The sequence below is a fragment of the Pongo pygmaeus genome, chromosome 20 (genome assembly GCF_028885625.2).
Source record: "Pongo pygmaeus isolate AG05252 chromosome 20, NHGRI_mPonPyg2-v2.0_pri, whole genome shotgun sequence".
NCBI lineage: Eukaryota > Metazoa > Chordata > Mammalia > Primates > Hominidae > Pongo > Pongo pygmaeus.
Window position 1 is genome coordinate 56,119,793 of NC_072393.2, and position 16,926 is coordinate 56,136,718.

Below are 16,926 nucleotides of genomic sequence, written 5' to 3' on the forward strand. Positions count from 1 at the left end.
AATGGGAATCTGCATCCATCACCTCACCTGCAGCCATGACTCACCTGTGTCCCCTGACAGTCCCCTCCTAGCACTGCCCACCTCCGAGGCTGGCCAGGGTGGCTCCTTCCTGATTTGGGGCTGGTCCTCACGCCCTCTGCCCTGCTGCTTCCCCTGTGAAAGGAGAAGTTGGGAGGGGAGCTTTCAGGACATTGCGGTTCCCGAGGCTCCACCTCTGCAGATGGTCACTGCCCCTCCGCCAGGCTTCCTGCTGGAGGAGTTTCCTTCCCAGCCAGGCCGGCCCAGAAGCCAGATGGTCCCAGGACAGGCCCAGCCCCAGAGCCCAGAGATATTGCTGCTGCCCCTGCTGCTGCCTGTGCTGGGGGCGGGTGAGTGGGTCGGTGGCTGGGGGTCCCAGGCAGGGGCTGGGGCTGCCGCTGAGCCTCTGCATCTCCCCAGGGTCCCTGAACAAGGATCCCAGTTACAGTCTTCAAGTGCAGAGGCAGGTGACGGTGCAGGAAGCCCTGTGTGTCATCGTGCCTTGCAACCTCTCCTACCCCCGGGATGGCTGGGACGAGTCTGCTGCTGCTTATGGCTACTGGTTCAAAGGACGGACCAACCCAAAGACGGGTGCTCCTGTGGCCACAAACAACCAGAGTCGAGAGGTGGAAATGAGCACCCGGGACCGATTCCAGCTCACTGGGGATCCCGGCAAGGGGAGCTGCTCCTTGGTGATCAGAGATGTGCAGAGGGAGGATGAGGCATGGTACTTCTTTCGGGTGGAGAGAGGAAGCCGTGTGAGACATAGTTTCACGAACAATGGGTTCTTTCTAAAAGTAACAGGTATGGAATGGGGTGGGAACCCCTGCCTCTCACACTGGGGAGGGACCCTGGGGACAGGCTATGGGCTGAGCAGAGAGGGCTCTCAGGGACCCCTGCAGCACTAGAACCCTCCCACTCCGGTCTCTGTCCCAGCCCTGACTCAGAAGCCTGATGTCTACATCCCCGAGACCCTGGAGCCCGGGCAGCCGGTGACGGTCATCTGTGTGTTTAACTGGGCTTTCAAGAAATGTCCAACCCCTTCTTTCTCCTGGACGGGGGCTGCCCTCTCCCCCAGAAGAACCAGACCAAGCACCTCCCACTTCTCAGTGCTCAGCTTCACACCCAGCCTCCAGGACCACAACACCGACCTCACCTGCCACGTGGACTTCTCCAGAAAGGGTGTGAGCGCACAGAGGACCGTCCGACTCCGCGTGGCCTGTGAGTGTGGCCTGGGAGGGTGGGGCGTGCAGACAGACCCGGTGGGTGGGGAGGTGGAGGAGCCCAGCGGGGCAGTGAGCGGCTCCCAGCTCAGGAGCATCCAGGGAGAGGAAGCTGTGGGGTCCCAGGATGCCGGCTCAGCCCTGGGAGGGGGATGGGAGTGGCTTCTGATCCTCTGCCCACATGTGTGAGCCCCGGCGCTGGTTGTCACTTGTCCATCCTGGGATGTTCCCACTTTCTTTTCCCTGAGGGAGTTTTTTCCAGGTGTGAGGAACAAATTACCCCTCCCTGACGCCAACTCACAATCTTGTTGCAGACGCCCCCAAAGACCTTATTATCAGCATTTCACGTGACAACACGTCAGGTACTGAGGGCCTTTGGGCTGGGGCTGGGCCAGTCCTCTTTAGGGATGAAAAGGCTTCAGGGGGGTGAGGGGATGTGGTCCTCTTTGCAGCCCCCCCCCCCCCCACTCATTCTCTCTCTCCACCCCCACCCTCTCTCTCTCCCTGTCTTCAGCCATGGAACTCCAGGGAAACATCATATATCTGGAACTTCAGAAAGGCCAGTTCCTGCGACTCCTCTGTGCTGCTGACAGCCAGCCCCCTGCCACACTGAGCTGGGTCCTGCAGGACAGAGTCCTCTCCTCGTCCCACCCCTGGGGCCCCAGAACCCTGGGGCTGGAGCTGCCTGGGGTAAAGGCCGGGGATTCAGGGCGCTACACCTGCAGAGCGAACAGGCTTGGCTCCCAGCAGCGAGCCCTGGACCTCTCTGTGCAGTGTGAGTGTGCCCAGCAGGGGCCTGGAGTCCATTGGGAGGGCAGAGGGATACAGGGGCTGGGCTCAGGGTCCCAGAGCTGAGGGGACCTAAAGCCCCAGGTCTCAGGGACTGATATTCCTACCTGTGTAGACCCTCATGCAGTTTGTGTCTGGGACTCAGTGGGTGATTCTGCACTGCCCTTCTATCCCACCCACTTCCCCCACCTCAGTCTCCAGGATGCTTCCCTTTACCCAGAGGGAAGCCCCTGGTCCGTCTAGAGCCGGTCCCGTCTCCATTTCAGATCCTCCAGAGAACCTGAGAGTGATGGTTTCCCAAGCAAACAGGACAGGTAGAACGGAGACAGAGGAGCCAGGGCCTCTTGGTGCCAAATTGGGGGCCCAGGTGTCTGGAGGGTCCCCACGCAGGAGGGTCCCTGAGCCCTGAGCTGCACATCAATTCTGCCTCTTCCTTCCCTAGTCCTGGAAAACCTTAGGAACGGCACATCCCTCCGGGTCCTGGAGGGCCAAAGCCTGCGCCTGGTCTGTGTCACCCACAGCAGCCCCCCAGCCAGGCTGAGCTGGACCGGGGGGGAGGATTGTGGGCCCCTCTCAGCCCTCAGACCCCGGGGTCCTGGAGCTGCCACGCATTCAAATGGAGCATGAAGGAGAGCTCACCTGCCAGGCTCAGCACCCGCTGGGCTCCCAGCACGTCTGTCTCAGCCTCTCCGTGCACTGTGAGTGGGGAAATGGGACACCTGGGTCCCAGGAAGGGGCCCCTGCTGAGTCCTGTCCTCCCTTCCCTCAGACCCCCCACAGCTGCTGGGCCCCTCCTGCACCTGGGAGGCTGAGGGTCTGCACTGCAGTTGCTCCTCCCAAAGCAGCCCGGCTGTGTCTCTGCGCTGGTGGATTGGTGGGGAGCTGCGGAGGGGAACAGCAGCCAGAACTACTTCAAGGTCACCCCCAGCTCAGCCAGGCCCTGGTCCAACAGCTCCCTGAGCCTCCAAGGTGGGGCTTGGCTCCAACCTCAGGCTCACCTTCGAGGCCCAGAACATCCATGGGGCCCAGAGACGTTTCCTCTGGACAGTCAGGGCTAGGGTGGGGAGGCCTGGGCTCACCAGGTCCTGCATCCATGGATGTAGGAAGGGCCTGGAGAACCCAGATTGAAGTTGCAACAAGAGAGGAAGGACTCGGGACTGGTTTAGCAGGTGAATGGGCCTCATCCCACTTTTCCAGGCAAATCAGGGCCCATGACGGGGGTGGTTCTGGTAGCTGTCGGGGAGGTGGCTATGAAGATCCTGCTTCTCTGCCTCTGTGTCATCCTCCTCAGGTAAGCCCTGCCCCAGGGACCAAGGGGAGGGGCGGAGAGGGTAGAGGATACACCACTGAATCACAGAATCTCAATCCTGGGGGTACTTGGACAGTTTAAGAGGCCTGCGGCCAGGCAGAGGCTGAGTTGATCTTGATGATTCCACACGGGCCAGTGTTGTCAGTCCCCAACTCGGGACCAATGTCCAGGCTGGGGAGGTTCCTGCTGTTATCAGGGAGGTCCTGGGGGCTGGGCCTGCTCTCTCTGCCTCAGTCCCCTCCAGCCCCTTAGCAGGGCACAGGGAGGTGAGTCTGCTGCCCTCTTCACCCCGATCCAGCCACACTCACAGGCCCTGGTCTCTTCACCCAGAGTGAGGTCCTGCAGGAGGAAGGCAGCAAGGGCAGCACCAGGCATGGAGGCTGCAGACGCTGTCACTGACTAATCTCCAGGTGAGTGTCGTGGGCCTCTTACCCTCCAACATCTCGCTGGACACCTCCCCCTCGACGGCCCCAAGGATTGCTCCCCTCAACTTGGCCATAACTGACTTGTCACCTCCCTTTCCAAGCCCACTTCTCCTGTTGAGAGCCCCATCCCTCTGATGACATGGTAGCCCCATCTCTAACGTCAGAACCCGGGTGTGGGTGTCCACCTTGACCTCCCTCCCTCCTCCAGACCCCATAAATCACTAGCACTTGTCCCTCCTCCTAAGTACAGGTCACCTTGGAGCCCTTTTCTCCATCCTGGCCCTGGTCATGCCTGGGCCTCACCTCTTCCCTGGTCGCTGAACCCTCCTCACCTCTTGCCTCCATCTCTCCCAACAGACTCCAGACTGCTTCCAGACGCCTCCTCATCCAGTTCCTCCAGTCTGAGCGGCCGTGTTTCCTCTGCAGGCCTTGCATGGTCTGTCCCCTGCTGGACTCTCCTGATCCCTCCTCTCCCTGCATCACCCAACATCTCCCCAAACCCTCCGGGCCAAGGACTCTGTGGCTCTGACACTTTGCATGTGTAGTTTCTTCTCCTGAAACACCCTTCCCTCCTGCCAAACCATGTCCGGATCCTCCTTCAGGTTCACTTTTTTTTTTTTTTTTTTTTGAGACATAGTCTCACTTTGTCACCCAGGCTGGAGTGCAGTGGCGCGATCTTGGCTCACTGCAACCTCTGCCTCCCAGGTTCAAACGATTCTCATGTCTCAGCCTCCTGAGTAGCTGGGATTATAGGCGCCCACCACCACGCCTGACTAATTTTTGTATTTTTGGTAGAGACAGGGTTTCACCATGTCGGCCAGGCTGGTCTTGAACTCCCGACTTCAGGTGATCCGCCAGCCTTGGCCTCTCAAAGTGGTGGGGTTACATGCGTGAGCCACCATGCCCGGCCAGCTGTGTCTTCTTTTTGCAGGATTCACTTATAAAATTCCTTGCAGCTGTAGTCTGCGTTCCACTCACATCCTAATATGGTGTTTGCGGTGGTCACATCCAACTTCTTTCCTCCTCCTTCCACGGAACATGCATTAGGGAGGAACCACAGGCACCACATGCAAGATGAGCCAGTTCCCTGAACGGCCGGCCACGGCGTTAACCGCACTGCTCTGGGCTCTGCGCGTCTCATCTGCTGAGGTGCATTACTGCATCTTTCACGCAGAACTTGCTTTCCATGCCTCACATCCCCATGTGTGGGGATATGTCCTGAGAAATGCATGGTTAGGTGATTCTGTCGTGTGAGCATCCTTGAATGTGCTTACACAGTCGTAAACGGTACAGCCTACCACACGCTGAGGCTATACGGTATAGCCCATTGCTCCTAGGCTATACACCTGCACAGCATGTTCCTGTAGTGAAAGCTGTAGGCAATTATAACGCAATGAATAGTTAAAAATAGAGTTTTAGTAAAAATGTGGCATAATAGGTCAGGCGTGGTGGCTCATGCCTGTAATTCCAGCACTTTGGGAGGCCAAGGCCAAGGCAGGCGGATTACAAGGTCAGGAGTTTGAGACCAGCCTGACCAATATGGTGAAACCCAGTCTCTACTAAAAATACAAAAATTAGCTGGGCGTGGTGGTGGGCGCCTGTAATCCCAGCTACTTAGGAGGCTGAGGCAGAAGAATCGCTTGAACCAGGAGGTGGAGGTTGCAGTGAGCCGAGATCGCACCAATGCACTCCAGCCTGGGCGACAGAGCGAGACTGTCTCAAAAACTAAAACAAAAAAACACCACCACCACCAATGTCTGATTAAATCTAAGCCAGGGTTTCATTTTGGGGCAAGGGGCAGGGTGTGGGTGTGGTGGACAGAGAACGGGCTCCAGCCACCACCAGCTGCATGTCCTGGTAGCACCTGAGCCATTCTGTCTCCTGTGCTGGGGGATCATCATCTAATCCTGATGACAACGCCCTCCTCTCAGAGCTCGGGGGATGAGCTGCCAAAACCCACGGAGGTTCAAAACCTGGGCTCTGGAGACAGAAGACACTGGGCTCAGAGACATGGGGCCACTGTCCAGGCTTTCCCTGGGCCTGGACCTGGGCTCCTTCCATTGTCTGAACAGGGTCAGCCTGGGCTGGCTGTGCCGGTTCAAGAGATGAGGGAGGAGGACACAGGGGTTGCCAGGACCCTGAGGCACTGGACTGGGCACTGCCCCAAGGGGCAGAGGATGGAGCCCGGTGTTGATATTGTGATGCTGATCCGTCTGCTCATCTGATTTGGGTGCTGAAGGGCAACTGACCCCCCTAATCTTTTATAGACTTGTGAAACGAAAATAAATAAAAGTCAAGCTGGGAACAGCTTAGGGCAAATCTGCCTCCCATTCTATTCAAAGCCACCCCTCTGCTCACTGAGATAGATGCATGTCTGATCGCCTCAGTTTGGAAAGGCTAATCAGAAACTCCAAAGAATGCATCTGTTCATCTCTCACCCATATGTGACCTGGAAGTCCCCTCCCCACTTCGAGTCTTCCTGCCTTTGCTTCAAGTTGTCCCCCTTCCCAAATGGAACCAAAGTACTTCTTACATACAGTGACTCATGTCTCAAGTCTCCCTAAGATGTATAAAACTAAGCTGTGCCCCAACCATGCTGACCACGTCATCAGCACCTCCTGAGGCTGTGTCACAGCCTGTGTCCTCAACCTTGGCAAAGTAAACTTTCTAAATTAACTGGACCTGTCTCAAATTTTCGGGGTTCACAGACTCATGTGCAACAAGGGGTCTAAGCAGGACAGGTTCGGGGGGGTTTCCTGTTGTTAGCAGATGTCCCCTTCTGGAAAGGGGTGCAAACACCCACTTTCAGCCAGGAGATGGTAAGCGGTTCCCTGATCCCACCCGCTTCTCCTGAGCAGGGTTTATCAGTACAGGAGAGTCAGGGCATCTGAGAGCACTTCCTTCGTTACCTGGCCTCGGATTCTCCACACTCCAAAGTATGATGCATGATCTGAGTTACTGAAGACAAAATTCAGGGAGGCGGGTTTAGCTTCTCTCTTCCTTTTTTTTCTTGAGACAGGGTCTTACTCTGTCGCCCAGGCTAGAGTGCAGTGGTGCAATCATGGCTCACTGCAGCCTCGACCTGCTGGGCTCAAGTAATCCTCCTGCTTTAGCCTCCCAAGTAGCTGGGACTACAGGCGTCCACCACCACGCCTAGCTGATTTTTGTATTTTTTGTAGAGATGGGTTTCACCCTGTTGCCCAGGCTGGTCTCAAACTCATGGGCTTAAGTGATCCTCCTGTCTTGGCCTCCCAAAGTGCTGGGATTACAGGCATGAGCCACAGCACCTAGGCCCCAAAAGAACTTTTGCAGATACACTGACTCCTCAAGCTCTGGTAAAACAATTTATTACCAAAGCACAGAGGTGTCAAGGGTAGGAGGGGTCCCCCCTGCGGGCCGGCCAACCCCATCCAGCTTTGCTACGACACTGGCTGAAGGGCAGGCCACCGAGATGGGGTACTTCACATTCACTGGAGGGAAACTGGGGCCCTCCGGGAGGCTAATCAGGACTGATGAGTATCCTGAAACCAGTGGCAGGAATGTACATTCCAGGGCTTATTCTAGAAGCTTATCTGTGATTAAACAGCAGGCCTTGAGTCACATTGCTTCATTTTTTTTTTCTGTTGCACACTGCAAATGGAAAGTTCTGGAAGACAATAAAAATGCTGTTAGTGTCTCATTCATTCAAGGAACACCCTCTAAGCCTTCACTTCATGCCAGGCACCTTCTAGGTTCTGGGGATGTCATCTTCTAGGTACTGGGGATGTCATCATGACCATATGGGATGAGGAGCCCCTGCTGGGCTTAGGATGAGGAGGAGTGGGGTGGAGACTACACTAAACACACGCTTCCCTCCAGATGGGAACAAGGGCTGTGTGGAAAACAGGTGACATGATGAGCAAGTGGGTGGGGAGGCAGTGAGGATGCCTCATGGAGGATGGGGAAGGCCTCGGGTCTTGAGAAGCAGCAGGTACATAAAACCAGGATGAGGGGAGCTTTCCAGAACTCAGGATGGCAGGTGCAAAGGCTCCAGGGTGGGGTCCAGCTTGGCCTGGTCTAGAATCGGAGGGGCGGGGGTGTGGCTGGTGCATCGTGCACGGGGGAGGAAGGGAGCTCGGCCTTGGGCCAAGGCAAGGAGCTGCTGTGGAGCAGAGGTAAGATGACCAAGGTGCTCGAAGATCACCGGGCTCCTTAAATGCCATCTCCTCGTTATGTTCCCAACCAAGGGGCTGAGCGAGTGGCCTCCAGGGAGTGCGTGGGTGTGAGACGGTGGAGACCCTGGGAGGCTGTCAGGTGTCGGGTTCTAAATGTCCTTTGCCCTGGGTGAGGAAGGCACTGTGAGACACGGTGGCACTGATGACGGCAAGCCTGGGCTCGCTCCATTGATAAACAGGATGAAGCCTCTCCCCCATGCCATGCCAGAAAAGCAGAGATGACAGAGTCAGACGTGACCCTGCCCTGGAGGAACTGGCTGCCAGCAGGAGACTGTGACAAGTGACCCCGTGGTCGGTCTCACCCGGGACCGAAGGTTTGGAGGAGGCTGCTGAGGGAGCAAGGGTGTTGGGGAGGACCCCGAGCTCTCTGGCCTGGATAACTGGGTGCATGGAGGAGGAGCTGTGTATTGAGCTGGAAAGGTGGGGGAAAGTGGGAGATTGGCACAGGTCATGACTTTACTCTCGGCACCTCTGGTTGAGGCAGAGAGCCTGCTACTCCACCAGAGAAAAGAGCCCCCACCCCTCACCACTGGCCCACTCTGTGCGCAGGTGCTCCGCGAATCGCTTGACACACACGTGTCAGCTCATGCTTCAGCCTCAGATGTAAGGAAAGGTTGTGGGAATGTAGAAGCACTTGTAATCCAAGTGCCAAGAAGAACGTCGCTGCACAGGGAGACAGGCCGCCAAAAGGAGATGCTGTTCAAGATGCCCCGCGACTAGGATCTCACAATCGCGGTGCTGCTGACCATTGGGGCCAGGGGATTCTTTGTGGGGTGGGGGGGTAGAGGTGGGGACCGTGTTGCATGTCGCAGGATGTCAGGCAGCATCCCGGCCTCCACCGTCCCGCATCCTGACAACCAAGTGTCTCCAGACACTGCCAAATGCCCCCAGGGTGGTGCCGAGTTAGACAAAGCACTGAGCTTTGGTTCCAGCCAACTCCGATGAGAGAAATGACTACTCTGAGGAGAGAAAAGGAGCCTGGAGAAGCTCCTCTTCTGCATACATCTCTGCACCCTTGCCAAAATTTACTGTGTAGTCTGTCTTCGACCTTGCAAAAATTCCTGCACATTTACACAAAGTGCTGATGGAAGTAAAGCCATCTTGTCAGCACTGTCAAGTTGATACCTCCATCCACAGACAGCGTGTGCCAGCAGCCGGGCTGTGCACACAGGCAGCACTGTTTGTAAAATAAAAATCTGGGAAACTAAGCAAACGCCCAGCTGCTGGCTGTGAGGAGTGTCCGTCATCCACAGGAAGGGGTAGTGCACACTATGAACAAGACCCGAAGGCATGCAGCAGCTACCTTTTGTGTATGGAGGTGCCAAGGAGGCCAGACCAAAGGAAAGTAGAGACTATAGGTGGCCGGGTGGAAGGACACAGGGAGGCATGGATGCAAGAAGGGACAGAAGATGGTGAGAGACAGACAATGTCCTGATGCTATTTTTGAGGCCCTGAATCCCGTTGTGCCTGAAGCTCCACCTTATAATTTTCTAGCTACAACAGCCAATCAACCCCCCTTTTCTTAAAGCCAAGTTGAGCCGGGTTTCTGCTACTTGCCATTCCTGGAGGTTGGGAAGTTCAAGGACCCTGTGGAAAAACCCAGCGTCTCCCTGGGAAGCTGGGCCCTGGTATGAACGTGGAACAGCCTCTGGGAAGCGTCTCCTGGAGCCTGGGGCAGGGCTGGGGCGAGGGCAAGGGGTGAGAGGGCTTAAGACTCACAAGCTCTTCCCACCTGGATTCCACCTAGGGCACCATCGGGAGGCCAATGGGGTCATATGGAGACACACGCAGATCCTGCAGCAGAGCTTCTAGGTTGTTCCTCAGCATGGCGTACGGCGGCTTCTCCTCATACTTGAGGGCCATCACCACCTTCAGGTACCTCTGTAGGGTCTCTGTGGTCAAGACAACCCCCAGTAAGGGAGAACCTGAGAGGTGTCCCCCAACCCCGATCCTGGGGGTCTGCGCCCAAGGGTGGAGGGGTGGGGGACTGAGGGGCACGAAGGTCTCAGCAAAAGTGCCCATTTTCTTGTTGCCTGGCATTGCCAGAGGACTTCAATTGTTTTTCAGTTTTGGAAAATGTCATACACAGGCACCAGTAGAAGGGCATGAACACCCAAGTACCCATCACTCAGTTTCAACAAGGATCACCTCACAGCCAATCTCGTTTCATCAAGACCTCTCCCCTGGCCTGCAGTGTTTTAAAGCAAATCCCAGCTAGCAATGCAGTCTACCTGCATATAAATATTTAGCATGTATCTTTAAAGAGGGTGGGCCCTGCCTCACCTCCACCTCCAACCTCTGGTTGACCAGCTTAAAATCCTCGAGGCCCAAGGTTCACAGAGGTAGAACTGGAGGGGAATGTCACTTGGGCAGCTGAGCCATGATCTGAACCCAGGGATTTAAAGTAACTCAAAAATGAGCCTTAGAGAGCCAGAGGGGACAAGCTATCCGTTTCTGTCTGTCCATTTCTGCCTCCAGCTTGGAGAAAAGCATCAAAGCTCTTCAGGAGGGACACAAAGACAACAGGAACAACAAACACCCCCGACACCCAAACAAGACAGTGCAAATGCCCAGTAACAAGGATTGGCTTTACAAGTTACAGTGCGGACAAACCATGACCATTGTGCAGCTGTCAATAAAAGCTGTGGTGCATCTATAAGGAAGGGCATGAAGGACGGCCCCAGGGTTAAGTGAAAAAAGCAAGAAGTAGAACGAGATGTATGTAGGGTGAGCCTATTTTTTGTTCATAAAAATGGCCGGGCATGGTGGCTCTTGCCTGTAATCCCAGCACTTTGGGAGGCCGAGGTGGGTAGACCAGTTGAGGCCAGGGGTTTGAGACCAGCCTGGGCAACATGGTGAAACCCCGTCTCTACTAAAAATACAAAAAACTAGCCAGGTATGGTGATGCACGCCTGTAATCCCAGCTACTTGGGAGGCTGAGGCACGAGAATCGCTTGAACCTGGAAGGCAGAGATTGCAGTGAGCTGAGATCATACCACCGCACTCCAGCCTGGGTGACAGAGCTAGACCCTGTCTTAAAAAAAAAAAAAAAAAAAAAGGCCAGGCGCGGTGGCTCACGCTTGTAATCCCAGCACTTTGGGAGGCCGAGGCGGGTGGATCACGAGGTCAGGAGATCGAGACCACGGTGAAACTCCGTCTCTACTAAAAATACAAAAAATTAGCTGGGCATGGTGGCAGGCGCCTGTAGTCCCAGCTACTCGGGAGGCTGAGGCAGGAGAATGGCATGAACCCGGGAGGCGGAGCTTGCAGTGAGCCGAGATCGTGCCACTGCACTCCAGCGTGGGCGACAGAGCGAGACTCTGTCTCAAAAAAAAAAAAAAAAATTACCCTGTCTTCAAAAAAGAGTTGTGTGTTTTTGTTTTGTTGTTTTTCAGAGGCACTTGTGAATTTTTTGACAATTTTGTCTTTCTGCAATGGGTACATATTACAAAAGCAAATTGGAAAACTAAAAAAACTGAAGAGGTGTAAGGAGAAGCCACCCCAAGATGGATCTGAGCCACCAGGTCCCGCCCAGGTCCCCACCTGTTCCTGCTCCCTTCAGGACGTACCTGAGGGCCTGATCCAGTGACCGCAGGGTACCACAAAGGGCCCCGGCTTATCAACAAACCTGAAGGGACAGAAACACATGTGAAAGGTCTTTTAGGGAAAGGAGAGCAACTTTTTAAAGCAGAATGCCTAAGATGTATACACGGTCCCCTCTGCCATCCAGGGAAGTTACGTTCTTAAAGTCGCTGTGAACACTGAATCAACCAATCCACTACCACTGCTCCAAGGGAAACAGCACTGGCTTCCTGCAAGCCTCTGGCCACATGATTTTCCCCGATCAATACACCTTGTTTTGGCCGGGCACAGTGGCTCACGCCTGTAATCCCAGCACTTTGGGAGGCCGAGGGGGGTGGATCACGAGGTCAGGAGATCGAGACCATCCTGGCTAACACGGTGAAACCCCGTCCCTACTAAAAATACAAAAAACTAGCCAGGTGTGGTGACGGGCGTCTGTGGTCCCAACTACTCAGGAGGCTGAGGCAGGAGAATGGCGTGAATCTGGGAGGCAGAGCTTGCAGTGAGCCTAGATCGCGCCACTGCACTCCAGCCTGGGCGACAGAGCGAGACTCCGTCTCAAAAACAAAAAACAAAACAAAACAAAACAAAACAATACACCTTGTTTTATGTATGTTTCTGTTGAAAGACATCTTATGTAATAAGCATTGTTGATTCATTAGCGTTGAACTCTTCTAATCTGGGATCCTTAAGACGGAGAGGATCCCTTCGATGATGAGGAAAGATCCAAGATGGAAATAAAGATTTTATTACTTACAGGTCCTGGGGGCACACGGCACACGGCACACCCAAAGGTGACCTCCCCACCTGCCCCATGCACACACACAGACACACACACATACGCACACTGGTCAGGGAGTTCGTGGCTGTGTGAGGGGCCAATGGGCCAGTATCCAAACATTTTGAGGGGATTTTAACTGGTGGGTTCAAAGCAAGCAGGCTCGACTTCCAGGAGGTCATGCTCTGCCTGAGAGGGGGTCACTGTGGCATCCTCACAGTTCAGTGGGATGTGGGGGCCAGCGGGGTCGTCAAGTAGGCTGTCTGTGGCTGACCCATAGGGAGGGAGGTGCTCCCCCGGAGGCGGCTGCGTAAGGGAGGTATCTGGGTCAACCACACGGAGGAACTGGGAGGAGGTGGAAAACTGGAAACTGTGCTGAGAGTGACCGAGCCTTGTTTCTGGCATGACAAAGTCCAACTTACATTCAAATGAATCCCAAGGCAACCTGAAATGATAAGAATTCCCCACAAACTCATGGCCAACAGCACTGTAGCTCATGCCTGAACAAAGCTGATAAAACACACGAATTATTAACCATCTCAGGCTTCGGGACATCAGACAGCACTTCAGCATTATGCTAGGTGGCTGTTTGATTTTTTATGGAGATGTTGCCCAGGCTGGTCTGATCCTCCTGTCTCGGCCTCCCAAAGTGCTGGGATTACAGATGCGAGCCACCACTCCTGGCTGAGGGCATTTTAAATGGCATAACCACTGACAAAAAAGCATAAAAACAGGAAAAAATGTAGCATTAACTAAACAGTGAAAAGGACACCAGTGTATATAGTGTGGGGGCTGAAATAGGGAGGCAGAATGCTGTCTGGCTCCACCCTAGGCTGGGAACATGTGTGTCAGATGATTAAAATTTTTCTCCACACTGTGTCTGTAAGTGGCCATGAAAGGACAGCAAGAATTGATTTGGGGTTACAACTACTTTTAGTAAGAGAATTCACACATATGGACTCTGAATAATCAGGACTGACTGTATATGTACATATACACACACACATATATGTAAAACACACACACGTGCATGCACGTGCACCCCTCTTTGGCTGTTCAGGAAAAATCCTGATTCGCCCACTGCCTTTGCTCCATCCTCCAGGCCCAGCCCCTCCACTTCTCTGCCTGGCCCATTGGGCCACCTCCCACCATCTGCCCAGTCACTGGTCTCTGACCCTGCCTTCGCCATCCCCCAGCCCCACCCTCCTGCTTCTCAACTCTCTCTGCCCCATGGATCTGGGCCCAGCTCAGCCCTCATCCTTTCTCCCTGGACCTCAACTCCTCCCTGGCCTCCTGTGTATCCCCATGTGGCCCCAGAGGGTCTCTTTACACCTGTCCCTGACCCTCCCTGCTCACAGCCCACCCTCCCTCCCGCCCTCCCGTGGCCTCCCAGCACACACTGGCCACCCTCTGGCTCCGTCTCCCTACTCCTTCCTCCCATTGCATGCCCCAGCCACACCAAAGGACTCATAGTCCCACCAGGCCACACATCCACGCACATCTGCCTCTGCACATATCACTCTTGCTGCCTGGGCGGTCTTCCCCACCCTGAGCTCTGGCAGGTGGCTGTTCTCCCTTTGAGACACAGCTCGAGGGCTTGGCCTCCTAGGAAGTCTTCCCCAGACCCCTCCAGGCAGAGGAACTCCATCCCTCCTGGGCCTGTGCGTAGGTCCGTGGATGTCCCACGGCGGCCATCGACATACATGCGCAGGAAGGCCCGGTTGTGCCATCAACAGGACATTATACGCTGCACAGCAACGCCACCGCCACCGCCTGCCATGGGCTCTCCCTGACCAGCTGGGCAGCCCTAACAGTGGGTCCAAAGCTGGCTCTCATTTGTGCTTTGCCCAGCAAGCGGCCTTGAATGCCAGAAAGCCTCGGGGACTTAAATGGCCTCTCCTTCTTTTACTCATTCTGTCTGTCGTGAACTATAATGTGCAAAAAATGAGTATCTGTTGAATGAATGGAAAAAGGCCATGTATACCAGTAAACCGTCCTAGCGCAGGGCACCTTAGGGTGCCAGGAAATGAGCATGTAGCAATATTGCCCCCTTGTGGTCCCCTTGGTTATTGTCTGGGCTAACAGACGATGGGCTGGGGGTGAGGAGGCGCGTCTGGGGGACAGTGTCAACATCGCCAGCTACTCTCCAGAGAACGTTTTTGTGCGCCTGGTCCTCTATGGTGGTGGTCTGGAGCTGGGGCTGTGGAATTACTGTTATCCATGCTGCTATCATTGATAGGAGATGATTACCATGACCTGTCTTACTCACCCTGCACCATGTTGGCAAGTGCAGACCCTCTCTGTGAACCAGTCACATTCATCAAGTCTCTTTCGGTGGGGGGATGTGAAAAGGGCGATATGACCGCTCTTAGGAGTTAGTAAGTGAAGTGGGGAGAAGACTCAACCCAGGGGAGCCTTGGGGACCAGTTTCCCTGACAAGATCGGAGTGCAGAGGCACCGTGGGCTGATTCTAACCTGGGTGGCCAGCACAGCCACTGGCCTCAGGAACCTGGCACTGAATGCATGAGTGGAGAGGGTTCAGAGCTGTGCCGTCCTGTCTGCCTAGGAATCTTGCCTCCCCCTTGCCCACCTGGAAGGCTCTTGTGTTCTCTACAGACCAGGTCAGGCATCTCCCAGGTGAGGGTTTCCAGGAGCCGGTGGCGGGGTCCTGTGCCTCCCCTCTGCTCCCACAGCGCCGGGCTACCTCCACCCTCACCTGCAGCTCCTGCTTCCTGTCCGTGTCTCCTCCCAGCCCCGGAACCCCCGACACTGGGGCTGCATCTGCCCGACCTCTGTATCCACACTGAAGCCTGGGCGGGCTCAGCATTCACTCCTTAGTTGTTCTTCATTCCACTACGATTTTTCTTTCCTTTTTTTTTTTTTGAGACAGGGTCTCGCTCTGTTGCCCAGGCTGGAGTGCAGTGACACAATCACAGCTCACTGCAGCCTCCACCTCCTTGGACTCAAGTGATCCTTCCACCTCAGCCTCCTGAGTAGCTGAGTACAGGCACGTGCCACCACACCTGGCTACTTTTTTTGTAGAGATGGGGTCTCATCATGTTGCCCAGGCTGGTCTCAAACTCCTGGGCTCAAGCAATCTGCCCACCTAAGCTTCCAAACTGCTGGGATTACAGGCGTGAGTCACCGTGCCAGATCTGCTTCTATTTCTTGGGCAACAACAATGTGTGCTCTCTGTTGTATCCAGAGAAGGATGTGTGTGTGTGTCACAGGGAATTGAGGCCCCCCTACTGCCCTCAATCTCCCGCGTTGGGACTGTTAGGGAGAGAAATGAACCCTCCCTCATGGAAGCTGCAGTGTTTTGGGTCTCCTTGTGAGAGCAGCTCAGCCTTGTCCTGAACTCACCCATCAGAGTGTGTGAGGGAGCATTTCACTACCTTCACTCACACAGGGGCTCCAGCGGGCCGCTCATTCTCTGACTCATCGTTTTCACCTGCCTTCGTTTCAACAGAAACCTGTCTCACTACTGTGAGCAGAAAACCCCAGCACCATCTGTTAAAGCTAGAGAGTAAGTGTAAAAATAAGCTCCAAGAAAATGGGGCAACGGACTTGTGGTCTAGCGAGTTCTGAGGCTGGCTTCCCATGCAGAGGTTGCCTGCGGAAGTCTGGGGGCTGAAGGCCTGTCTGTCTCTCCCTCTTTCTGCAGGGATGTTGGGGCAAATTAGCATCAAACTGTGACATCCTTCTTGCCAGTTTAAAGTTTCATGGTCCTTCAGGGGGCATTTTACCTGTTACCACTGCTGTGAGACCTGTCCCTGACATTAGACCTACAAGTGTGCTGCACACCCCCACCAACAGTCCCACCAGTGGACACCCAGGACCTGGCCTCATGACCCTCATCAGTCTGACCTCTGACACACCGTGTGTTTCACCCTTTAGCTCCTGTCTCCCGCAATAGGATGTGAGCTCCCTGAGGGCAGGGATTTTTGTCTTACTCATTCCTGTATCCCCAGGGCCTAGAACAGAGTCTAGCACATGGCAAGGGTTCAGTATTTGTTGAGTGAAGGTAGGCTGGGTCCAGGCACCACCAGTTCACCTCACAAGCCTCCTCCACTTGGGAAGCAGCACGTAGGTGACACGGGCTGTCTCTGGAGTTGAATGGCCCAGGTTTGAGCCCAGGAGCCCCTGCTTAGTAGCTGTGTGGCCTGCACTGATTACCTAAGCTCTCTGTGCCACAGAGCACGAGAGCATGCAGCTCAGAGCAGTTGTGAGGATGCAGGGGAAGCACCAGGGGCAGTGCCTGGCACAGATAAGTGTATAATAAATGTTAGCTTTGAACAGTTAGTAAAAGGAAGTCAAAATGACGACACACATCCCCTCGTCTGAAGGAGGATGAAATTCTGGGCATGGTGCCACTTATGCCAATTAAACACACACTCAAGAATGTCATAGAGTTTTTAAGGACACAGATGCATCTAAACTAACACATTTAGGAGTATTCAGAAGTAGTGAACTAGGTATGTAGTTAAAGTTAAAAACATAACATTGAGAGAAAGAAGGCAAGAAACAGCATGAGGTTTAGAGCATAGTACCATTTATACAAGTTAACACACAGTACCACCATATATAG

The 16,926-nt window shown here is 54.6% G+C and overlaps 2 protein-coding genes across 8 annotated transcripts in view; one reads left to right on the forward strand and one right to left on the reverse strand.

The window, feature by feature from the left end:
• The first annotated feature begins 238 nt into the window (after window positions 1-238).
• SIGLEC16 (sialic acid binding Ig like lectin 16) lies at window positions 239-4,197 on the forward strand. The gene is given in 11 exon segments (XM_054464865.2): window positions 239-368; window positions 439-822; window positions 955-1,239; window positions 1,556-1,603; window positions 1,756-2,016; window positions 2,297-2,344; window positions 2,473-2,590; window positions 2,592-2,728; window positions 3,228-3,321; window positions 3,670-3,749; window positions 4,122-4,197. Coding segments are annotated over 10 exon segments (1,524 nt in total). The 5' UTR covers window positions 239-292; the 3' UTR covers window positions 3,743-3,749; window positions 4,122-4,197.
• Window positions 4,198-7,095: 2,898 nt separating this feature from the next.
• The window catches only part of VRK3 (VRK serine/threonine kinase 3), a 49,568-nt gene continuing 39,737 nt past the window's right edge, over window positions 7,096-16,926 (reverse strand). For 4 of the 7 annotated variants that reach the window (XM_054464862.2, XM_054464857.2, XM_054464859.2 and 1 more), the window contains exons 13-15: window positions 11,548-11,606; window positions 9,711-9,870; window positions 7,096-7,410 (exon numbers count right to left, since the gene is read on the reverse strand). In XM_054464862.2, the coding sequence (XP_054320837.1) occupies window positions 9,722-9,870; window positions 11,548-11,606 (208 nt within the window). In that variant the 3' untranslated portion in view covers window positions 7,096-7,410; window positions 9,711-9,721. Of the gene's footprint in view, window positions 7,411-9,697; window positions 9,871-11,547; window positions 11,607-16,926 lie in introns of all 7 variants that reach the window. The other 3 variants (XM_054464864.2, XM_054464860.2, XM_063657744.1) reach the window with 1 other exon arrangement.